This window comes from Orycteropus afer, unplaced genomic scaffold (genome assembly GCF_000298275.1).
Source record: "Orycteropus afer afer isolate SDZICR_OR568_19922 unplaced genomic scaffold, OryAfe1.0 scaffold00031, whole genome shotgun sequence".
NCBI classification, from domain to species: Eukaryota; Metazoa; Chordata; class Mammalia; order Tubulidentata; family Orycteropodidae; genus Orycteropus; species Orycteropus afer.
The window spans coordinates 3,249,719-3,261,076 of NW_006921618.1; the positions used below are offsets into that span (position 1 = coordinate 3,249,719).

At 49.1% G+C, this 11,358-nt stretch overlaps 1 protein-coding gene across 1 annotated transcript in view; it reads right to left on the reverse strand.

Annotated features, from left to right (window-relative positions):
* The window catches only part of IFFO2 (intermediate filament family orphan 2), a gene marked incomplete at its 5' end in the record, with an annotated part of 52,583 nt that extends 41,232 nt beyond the window's left edge, over window positions 1-11,351 (reverse strand). Inside the window, one exon of the mRNA XM_007935638.1 lies at window positions 10,804-11,351. Coding sequence (XP_007933829.1) covers window positions 10,804-11,351 — 548 coding nt within the window. The remainder of the gene's footprint in view (window positions 1-10,803) is intronic.
* Window positions 11,352-11,358: the final 7 nt, after the last annotated feature.

The following is an 11,358-nucleotide window of genomic DNA, read 5'->3' on the forward strand; positions in this document are numbered from 1 at the left end:
AGTCACCACACCCAGCAGTTTCATCTTCCCCAACAAGAGGCATGAAATGATGTAACTAGTTCCCTGTGCCCTGGTAAAGCTCAGGGCTCTAACTGAAAACAAAAGTTAGGGAGGCCCAGGCCCAGGCCCTGGCCAACTTCCTGCCTATACCAGTATACCCAGAAGCTTTCTCCTTCTGCTTGTAATCAGCTGGAGAGGAACCCTGGCCACTGCCATGGAGACACATGGGCAGGACATCATACCCGTTGCCGTCGAGTCAGATTCCGCTCATAGCGACCCCTCCTTGGGTTTCCGAGGCAGTCTTACTATGGAAGTAGATTGCCCAACCTTCCTTCTGAGGAGTGGCTGGTGGGTTTGAACCACCACACCAGCCTTCTGGTTAGAGGACATCATAGAATGGGCATTAACTTAGGAGTCTGAGACCCGTGTGCAAGCCTTGCTTCTGCCATTTGTTGGCTATGTGACTGGGGGCAAGGTACATCTCCTCAAGGCTCAGTTTCCATCTGCAGAGTTATCACAAGGCTTAAGTAAGACCATGTGTAAAGTGCCTGACAGGTAGTGATATGTATCCCCTGCTCCCCATCCCTTCCCCTGCCAGGCCGGCCAGCCTAGGTGTGCCACCTTCTGTGGCCGACGAGAAGTCCTCTTCCCCCAGGAGGCCCTCATTAGAATCATCTCCAAAGAGCAGGAGAGCTAGACTGGCTGCTACGGAAGCCGGGAGGTACTCCTGCCTGCCACTGCCAGTGATTCATTTGCTTCTCAAGAAATAATTACCGTAAAGTGACAGCAGGAAGTCTACCCAGCACAGCAGCTGCCTCCTGCTCTGCCACCCACTATGGCAATATTATGACAGGCATCAGGAGACCCCGCCCCAGCCTGCCTTCTGCCTACCTCCTCACCCCCAGTTCTACTCTCTGGGCAGACATTGCCAGCCTTCAGACAGCATGGGATAAGGCCAGCCCACAAGATCTTCTCCTGGGAAAGGCACTGGTGTTGGTGTCTAGAGAATGGATTCACCGAGAGATCTGGAACAGATGTGTTCCTTCTCGAGTTGCTCATCTGTAAAATGGGTATATTCAACTCCCACATCATGAATATGTTATAATGACTAACCCTTATTTAAAGAAGTTATCACAGAGCCTACCCACTGCTTTTGAGTCCATTCCAACTCATAGCAACCATACAGGACAGAGCAGAACTGCCCCATAGAGTTTCTAAGGCTGTACTGTTTATGGAAGCAGACTGTAAGATCTTTCCCCTGTGCAGCAGCTGGTGGGTTCAAACCACTTACCTTTAGGTTAGCAGCCAAACACTTAACCATTGTGATACCAGTCTTCCTTTAACAAATATATAACCCATAGCCTTCAAGTTCATTCTGACTCATAGTGACCCTATGAGACAGAGTAGAACTGTCCCATAATGTTGCCTAGGCTATAATCTTTATGAGAACAGATCTCTGAGTCTTTTCTTCTCCAGAGCCATTGATGGGTTCAAACCTCCAACCTTTTGGTTAGCAGCTGAGCACTTAACTATTGCACCACCAGGGCTCCTCTCAGAGCCTAGCAATTCAATAAACAGCAGCTATTACATCATTATGATTTCTCTTTAAACCTTTCTCCCAAATGTCTTTACACCCTATTATTTCAACTGACTTTTATATCAACCCTGGGAAGCAGGACACTTAAAACTTATCCCCATTGCAATAAACTGAGCTGTGTGCAGACCCCCAGACCACCCCATGAAGGCTGCAAAGGGAATGTACTCTGCACGAGGCACATTGGTACGCTCACCTTCCTTCTGTCCGCACCCTCAGCAAAGCTTAGGTCATACCACTGGCAAGCCAGGGATAGCACATGGACTCCACAGAGTTCTGGTTGCCCCCTACCAGCACCCAGGAGGCTCAGCCAGGCCACAGCCCCTTGCAGGAACCAGAGACATTTGCCAGGTTTACTGCCAAGTGACAACTACCCCCTTTTGTACCAGAGACTAAAATGAGAAACCACATCCTGCCCAGGAAACCAAACACCTTGTGCTCAGAGTGGTTAGACAGGCAGCAGGGTCAAAAATCTCCACCTTCCTACCACCCCCTCCCCCCCCCCCCCCCCAGCCTGGAAGCCTCTAAGCACTCAGCACTCTGGCAACAACCAGACGGTGCATAACCCAAAGATGCTGCCAACACAGCCAGGGACCACCTTCCCCCCAGATGCCAGCCTTGGTCTTGGCCTCTGCCCACTTCATAAAGCTGGCACCACTCACCCTCCTCTCCTAAAGAAACCCATTCCTCTGCCTTGTGAAACCTTCCCATGTAACTCTCATAGGACTTTACAGTTTACAAAGTGCTGTCACCATGTGTGTTCAGTTACTCCTCCTACAACCTTGGGAGACAGCTCAGCATGTTTATAAACGTTTACAGATTCAAAGAGGCCAAGTGACTAGCCCAAGCTCACTCAGCATTTCACTCCTATGCTAGACCTCCTTCTTGGAGGTAAAAAGTAGATGGCCCTGGCATCTGGCTATGAGTGTTCATTAAACACTTGTCGAACTGGGACTGTGTATGCTGAGCCTGCACCTCTAGTCTTCTGATTCCAAAACCTTGTTCCTTCCTTGCACAAGTCCCCTAATGACAGGGCCTGGGTCCTCTGTGTCTTATATCCCCCACCCCCACTGGGTCCCAGCACCCAGTAGCCAGACACAGAGTCCTCCCTCATTGCATGGACTCTTGCCATGGCTGGGCTCTATAAATATGAAATGAAGAAGACAGATCCAGAGCAGGTCCCCCCAGAGCTTACAGTTGGTGGAGGAGGCAGACACAGCTCAGACAATTAGGATTTGGGTGTGGAATGCTGCAACGGGGAGGTCCAGGGAGCTGAGGAATATCTGATGGAAGAAAAGGCAGGAAAAAGCAACTAATCCCTACTTCTGAGCCCAGGGGGATGACAGGGCTGCATTCTGTCCTGTCCCAGGCCTTCCTAGCCATCCACGGCATTGGAAACAAGTGAAATGTCACCCCAGCACCATCTCCCCGATGCCATCAAAAGCCAGGACTCCAAATGCAATGTCTACAATCTCTATCACTGACACAACATGGTTCAAATCAATTCCCCTGGAAGTTAATGCAGGTCATTGCAGCAAAGGGCATGTCCAACTTCTGGGTCTCCCAGCTACTCTTGTGTCCTTCAAATACCCACCCATGTGAAGATGTGAGCCATGGAAATAAAGAGAGCACTTGAGAGTGTATGTGTGTGAGTATGTGTACATACGTATATGTGTGTGAGCATATGTACATCTGTGAATGTGTGTGTTCACGTGTGCATGAGTGTGTATGTTTGAGTGCGTGCTGGGGGGCCCACCGGGTGAGCATCCGGTCTGAGGCAAAAGCCCCGCCTCACATTCCTCTGAGAAGGAATCTTCAGCGTCAGCTGTCTCCTGCTTCTTTTTCTTTTCTGGGACCTCACTGCCCTCCCTCTAGCTTGAGGCTCTGAAAATCCCTCCCAAATTTGTTCCCAAAGAGAATGCCAACCCAGCTGAGAGACTTTTTAATACAGTTCACCAGTGAACTGAGAAGCTAGATGGAGGGGGTTTTGATGTGTTTCTCTTGGAAGAAAGAGATTTCCGGAGGCACAAATCAACTGCTAAGAGTAGGAAGAACACCCTTCTTAGATACTGGACAAAGAAGCAGCCCTTCTTCCCTCTGCCCCCAACACCATTCTGGCGCCTTTCATGGACAGAGAGCAGCGACGTGTCCTGAAATGGATTTGTCAGGCAGTCTAGGGCTGTGTCAAGAAATCCCCATAAATTAACGGAACAGACATTACAAGGGGGTGGGGGACATCCTGGGAGCCTACCAAGCCCCAAGTCCCTTAACATAAGAGCTCCTTTATTCTTTCCAAAGTCCTCAGAGAATGGCATTACTGTCCCTCCTTTATAGAGGAGGAAGAAGAAGGCTTGAGCAGCTCAGAGAGGCCAAGTAACTTGCCCATAGTCACACAGTACAGCCAAATGCCAACCCTTTTCCATCAGCCCAGGCTGCCTCATAGACAAATGGGAAATCAAGAATCCGTATCAGTGGCTGCTTCAGAAATAACCAAAGTGTCAATGTAGGTGTCAGGGAACAAAGCCCTCTGACCAGCTTTCCTGGGACACCTTTCTGGCTTTGGGGCATCCAGGGGCCAGCACCCACCTGCTTGATGGCCTCCCTGGGGTGTGACAGGAAAAGTCAGGGGACACTCCAGCTGACCCACCCACCATCCCTTTTTGAAAATCCACATTCTGGCTGACACAGCCCAGCCCCTTCCGGCTTACAATCAGAAATAGCTGTGACAAAAGTCCCGCCCATCCCTGAAAGTGCCTTTTTTAAAGATGCTTAAAGGCAAACACACAATAAAAGGTAGAACTTGAAAAACCCCAGCGATGGACAGATGGTGTGGGCATTGCCTCAGGACAGTGAGGACAGCTCTAAAGGGCAGAAGAGAGGTCTGGGATAGTGCCAGCTCAACTTTGAGGGTCAGTCCTCTTCTGGGCCTCAGTGTCTCTGTCTCTAAAATGAAAGCACTCAGCTAAATCGGTGATTTCTTTTTCTTGTTTTAAACAGCAGAACCTGGTTTCAAATTGACTCTTCCTTGGAATATCCATCTGAGAGTCAGACAGAAAAGGAGTTGCTGTGGTTGATGTGGGCCAAGCTTCAAGGGCTCTCCCTGTCCCCAGAATCTCCCCTCTGCTCTGGGCTCTACAGCTCTGGAGGACTCACTTGAAAACCACCAGCTAAATGATTACCATGGTACCTTCCTATTAGCTCTCAAACACAATGCTCCAATCCCTCCAGGCACTAGGGAAAAACAAACCAAACCCTTAAAGCTGACTTAGGCCAGGGGTGCAGACACTCCGTCAGCAACCTACAGGGGGAGGGAAGAAAGCCAGGGGTTCCAAATCACACTGGGGCCTGGGGTGGCCAGAAGGGCTGGAGGGGCTTCTGGACCAGGCACACCAGATCTGAAAAAAGTTTCCCAGCAAAAGGCAGGCAGGCAATGTTCTTTCTGCCAGCCCCTGGGCTGTACCTCCACCTTCCACCCCATCGGACAGAATAGAGGAAACTTTTTCTTGACAAACTGAAAGCTTTCCTGCTTCCTTCTGCAGCTAATGAAGAGAGAGGACCCTGTTCAGTTCAGCCTGGGGATGGACTAGGCAGCAACTATTCACACCTCAAGCCTGGACCCTGGTCATCCAAGGTTAAGAGAGGAGACGGGGAGGCCCAAAACAGAAAGTCATCCCAAAAGACAGAGAGATCAACCCTGATCCAAGGCCTCTTGGAGTTCTAGACTCACAGTGTAGAGTGAGCTGGGAGGGTACTTAGGGATCACCTAAAGGAACCCCTTCACATAAAGATGGAGAACCCAAGACCCAGAGAGGACAGCAGGTGGCCTAAAGTTACACGGCACCTAATGCTAGAGCTAGACTTAGGGCCAGGTCTCCTGGATGCCAATTCAGAGAACTGTCTGCTTGAGGAACTTGCCTGGATTCAGCAGAAATCTCCCAGGGAAAAGCCCCTAACTGGCAAACTCAGAACAGAACATTTTGGTGGCACTGGCTGGTGACAGGTTAGAGATGTTTGTTTTGTTTCCAAATCAACACTTGACAACCTTATCCATGTTATAGGTTCAGTGACCACATTGCCCACGTGGTAAAGGGCTCAGAGCTCAGGGCTCAGGGCTTGGCTGGTTGGATCAAAAAAAACCCCCAAAAAATGAAACTCAATGCCATCAAGTCAGATCTGACTCACAGCGGCTCCTCCTTGAGTTTCTAAGGTGAAACCAAAACAGTGGTGAAGGGCCAGGGCCAGGCACTCCAGGCCAGGGTGTCTGGTTTCGGTTGGTATTTCCAAACAATAGTTCATGTACCATGGGGGGCACATGGGATGATTTTAGGAAACACACTGGTAACTTTTTAAACCTAAAATATATTGAATAAGTAGGTGAATGGATAAACAAAATGTGGCCTATCCATATAATGGAATATTATTCACCAATAAAAAGAAGCATACTACTGATACATGATCTATAGCCTCAGAAACCCTAGGTGGCAGTTCTACCCTGTCTTGTAGGGTCACTATGTGTTGGAATCAACTCAATGATAATGATTTGTTCCATGCTACAACATGGATGGCAGCAGTCAGGACATTAGATGACATGTAGCATTGGGAAAGTCAACTGCGAAGGAACTGTATCAAGTGCTGAGGAGCAAGGATATCTCCTTGAGGACTAAGGTGCGCCTGACATAAGACATGATATTTCCAATTGCCTCGTATGCATGTGAGAGCTGGACAATGAATAAGGAAGACCGAAGGAGAGTTGATGCTTTTGAGTTGTGGTGCTGGCGAAGAATGCTGAAAGTACCGTGGACTGCTAAAAGAACTAACAGATCTGTCCTGGAGGAAGTGCAGCCAGAATGCTCCTTGAAGGCAAGAATGGCCAGACTTCATCTCACCTATTTTGGTCATGTTGTAAGAAGGGACCATTCCCTGGAGAAGGATGTCATGCTTGGTAGGGTGGAGGGTCGACGAAAGAGGGGGAGGCCTTCAACGAGATGGATTGATACGGTGGCTGCGATGACAGGCTCAAGTATAGCAGGGATTGTGGGGCTGGCGCGGGATTGGGCAGTGTTTTGTTCTGCTGTGCATGGGGTCGCTATGAGTTGGAAACGACTCGACGGCACTTAACAACAACAACATGGATGAACCTTTTGAGGTTCATCCTCAAAAACATTATCTCCAGACTCCATTGATATGACATGTCTAGGATAACAGATCTAGAGACAGAAAGATTAGTGGTTACCTAAGCTTGGGGAGCTCTGGTGGCATAGTGCCTAAGGTATTTGACTGCTAACTAAAAGGTTGGTGGTTCAAACCTACCAGCCAATCCGCAGAAGGAAGACTGGGCAATCTACTTCTGTAAACATTTACCACCTTGGAAACCCAAAGGGAATCACTATGAGTTGGAATCAACTAGATCACAGTGAGTTTAGTTTTAGTTTTTTTAAGCTTGGGAAAGGAGCTCTGGTGGTGCAGTGGTTAAGGCATCTGGCTGCTAACCAAAAAGTTGGTGGTTTGAACCCACCAGCTGCTTCACAGAAGAAAGATGAGGCAATCTGCTTCCATAAAGATTTACAGCCTTAGAATCCCTATGGGGAATCACTAGGAGTTGGAATCGACTCAATGGCATTAAGTTTAGTTTGGTTTTCATTTAGGCTCGGGGTAGGAACTGAGATTAACTGCAAACAGACATGAAGGATCTTTGAGAGGTGATGCAAGTGTTCTAAAACTGGTTTGTGGTAATGGTTGTACAAGTCTGTAAATGCACTAAAAACCACTTGTTTTATATTTAAAACAAGTAAATTTTAAGATATGCAATTATACCTCAATAAGGCTGTTAAAAATATTTAACAGTATAGGAAGGAGCCCTGGTTAAGTACTTGGCTGGTAACTGAAAAGGTTGGCGGTTCAAACCCAACAGCTGTTCCATGGGAGAAAGATGTGTCAGTCTGCTTCCATAAAGATTACAGCCTTGTAAACCCTATAGGGCAGTTCTGCTCTGTCCTATAGGTTTGCTGTGAGTCAGAATTGACTCGATGCCAATGGGTTTCGTTGTTTGTTTGTTTTTAATAGTACTGGTAAATAGTTCATGGATATGGCAAAAACTCATGAAGGCAGCTCAAAACCCTTCAGTTTGGAGGACACTGAGCCACACTTCCTAAGTTTCCCTCTGACAAAAGCACATGAGGGAGTCCAAGGCCATGGGATCCCTCAGGTGGACCAGAGGAGACCCTGGAACATTTTTCTTGCACAAGAACCTTCCGTTGGTCACTGCTTGGGGCATCATGCAAGGCATCCTGGAAGGATCTGAAGACCCAGCAAACACCTTGGGCTTATTCCATAGTTTGTGACTTTTCCTGTGGATGGCGGGCTGGAAGTGGGAACTCAAATTTATACATTGTCAAGACTGGGAAGATCCTTGATATCATCCAGCCTCGTAGTTTCAAAATGCTTTTTAAAGCTGATCACATAGCACCTCCCTAAAAAAGAAATTCTCATAAGAAACCCAAACATACAAGCAAGTAGCAACAGAACGTTGCTTGGATAAATGTATATTGTAGGTCCAAATATATAACGAATACCTATTCTAAATTCAATCAGTGAGCTGGATGAGGCTATTTTGATTCATTAACATTTAGAATCAGGATTAGGGACAATGTTTTGCATCTGGTTTAATTCTGTCTTCAGTTTTGACTACAGAGCATCAAGAAAATCCTGTCTTGCACAGATAAGTAGCTACAAATGAGAAGAGTTTTTTAGCCACTTGCTCTGCAAGAATACTCTTCAGACAAAAAACAGCAGAAAAAAAGCCTTTAACTTGAGGCCAACTATTAGCAGGTGTGTCAGTAGGCTCCAGTGAGTTAACATTAAGAACTAAAATGTTAGCAAGCACATTTTTATGATTGTATTAAGACTGTAATATATTTTCAAATAGGAGCTTTGGTGGCATAGTGCCTAAGGCATTTATTTGACTGCTAACCAGAAGACTGGCAGTTCAAACCCACCAGCCACTCCTCAGAAGGAAGGTTGGGCAATATACTTCTACAGCGATACCGCCTCAGAAACCCAAGAAGGGGTCACCATGAGTCAGATCCGACTTGATGGCAGTGGGTATATTTTTAAATAATAATTTTGGAATCACTAAAGCATCTCGGAGGAAGCCTAAGACTTCAAGGAACACAGTTCTAGCCCATCCACTTCACCTTACAGAGAGGGAAAATGAGGCCTAGGGAAGGGTATACATTTGCTTTGGAAAAATCCAACCTGAGTCCTGAATCAACTCCAGAAAAGATCTGTCTTTCCAATTCACAAAAACATTCAGAAGGGAAGGTGCACACACACCTTCCCAGCAGGGCAGGAAGAGCAACGCCCACCTCCACCTGTCTCGGCAGCACCCGCTCATTCCAGGCCAGCGCCAGAAGCTGACATCACACCCCACGCCCTGGGTGCAACTTCATCAGTGTTGCTCAATGCCAACCTATCTGGGCACAGATTTCCCATCTCCTTAGTAGCTAGGTCCAAAAAGTACACACACAATAAAACAAACACAACACAAACCTGGGGCATGACGACACCACCAGCAGTGGTGGACAGGAGGATCCAGCCCGCCCCAGTTTCACCACTGAGACCAAGTGCTTATTACCCTACCCTGCCCCAACAAGGCTGCCTAGGAGGGGTAGAAATGTGGCCTCCCCAGCACACTCTCAAGTCTTCAAAAGAAATGGCTACCCCACATGAGAAGTTCATCTCCCAGGGCTGTCTAAGCTCTACCCCAGAAAGCCAAAGACCCAAGACTCAGGGCATTTCTGTTCCCTGCTAGTTTGACAACATGCCTGACATCTTAAATAGCACAAGCTTGGTACTTCATACCTTCCAAACAGCATCACCATCGCCATCCTACTCTCCCCTCACACAATTCTGGGTGAGTTTTGTTATTCCCATTTCTCTCATGAGGAAACAGGCTTCCAAGTGGTTCAACAATCTCACTGGCAGGTGATGGATGGAGCTGGCATTTGAACCCTGCCCAGTGGCCAGCCTGTTCAGTGGGAAGACAAGGAAGGAGACCCCATGCCCAATTCCCTGGGCAGACCTTTGTGCCATTAAACCTGCTTGCTATTCATGTGAGCACCAGGGCTCAGGGGTGGAAGGAAAGGTCCCTCTCAGTACATCCTTCAAGCCCCGGAATACCCATCCATGGGACTTGATCCATGTAACACCAATTCATCAAGGACAGAGGGCCCCTCCCTTCCCCAGGCCTGCAATGCTACAGACAGACCCCCTCCTCTTATCAGAAAGCTCAGCAGACAGCACTGTCAGCCAGGCTGCAGACAGGAAGTAATGACCATTTCCCAGCTGGAGAATCTGGGCCAGGGCAGGAATGGGATGGTCAGTCCTATGGGGTAATTTAGCCAGAGACGGTGGTTTGGGTCCATTCAATGTTCAGTCTTCCAGCCCAAGGTTATCTCCTCCTAGGACTTTTCAGGCTAAGTTTCTTAGAGCGCAATAAACCACGAGACTAAGGAGAGAGGGAAGATGAGGGATGAAGGGAGGTATTTTTAAAAGCCGTGGTTAGTCGATGTAGGTCTGGTTGTCCAGTCCAGTCAGCTGGACCTTTCAAAGCTGGAGCAGGAAAGGCAAACCCCAATCCTATGTGATCCATCTGTTTTCAAACACATGATATCATTTAATTCAAGGAACCTGAGGGCAGTGGGTGGGTTACTAGTATTTTCTTCTCACCCATTGAGGGAGGAGAATCTGCCTTTTAAATTCCTGGAGAGAGAGAGGGAAACAAAAAACTACCTAGGCTGGGACAAAGAACAGCCAGGACTGGTTACAATTACTGGGTCAAATCCTGGCTTCAACACTTACAAGCCAAGATACCTTAGGCAAATCACTTCACATCTCAGTGCCTCAGTTTCCTCATCTGCAAAACGGGAATAAAACTGCCTTCAACTCTGAGTTATTCTTAAGATTAAATGAGATCGCCTACAACACCGATGATTATTATGTGACCTATGTGACATAATGTGCTTGTACCCATGACGGGGCCGACACGTCCCCCGACTGTAGTCAGTATTCGCCCCTATTCTTGCATCTAGATAACTGAGCCTTTCAAGCGTGCGTAGGGAGCCCTGCAAACAGCTTCCAGCCCACCTGCTGGGGCCAGCCGGCCGCTCCGGGACCCTCCTGACCTGACATTTCCTGTGTCCCCCACTCACCTCCGCTTGTACTCGTCGCGCTCGCGCTTCACCTTGGCCAGCACGTTGTAGAGCGCACGGATTTCGGGCGTGATGGTGTCGATCTGCACGCCCACGCCATCGGGGTGCACCCAAGATACGCCGGGCCCCTGCACGGTCTCTACGCCGCCGCCGCCCGTCCGGCGCACCTGCGTGTAGCTCCAGATGGTCCCAGGCAAGCGGCCGTAGTGCTGCGGATGCGAGCCGCCGCCGGGGGGCAGGCCGCCCAGGGCTACGGCGTTGGCGTTGGCGCCGGCCGCCGCGCCGCTGCCGAGCCCGCCGCCGAGCGCCGGCGGCCGCAGCAGCTCAGGCCCAGTCTGCACAGCCTGCTCGCGGGAGAAGGTCTTGTAACGCAGCCGCCGCTCCCGCTCGCTCTGCTGCTGCTCCAGCTGCTTCTCCAGCAGCCGGTTGCGCCGCTCCAGCTCATGCACCTTGGCCAGAAAGCAGCGGAAACGCACGTTGAGCCCCTTCAGGAGGTGGATGTTAGAACCCAGGTCGTCCCGCAGCGCCGCCGTCACCGGCGACGGCCCCGGCCCA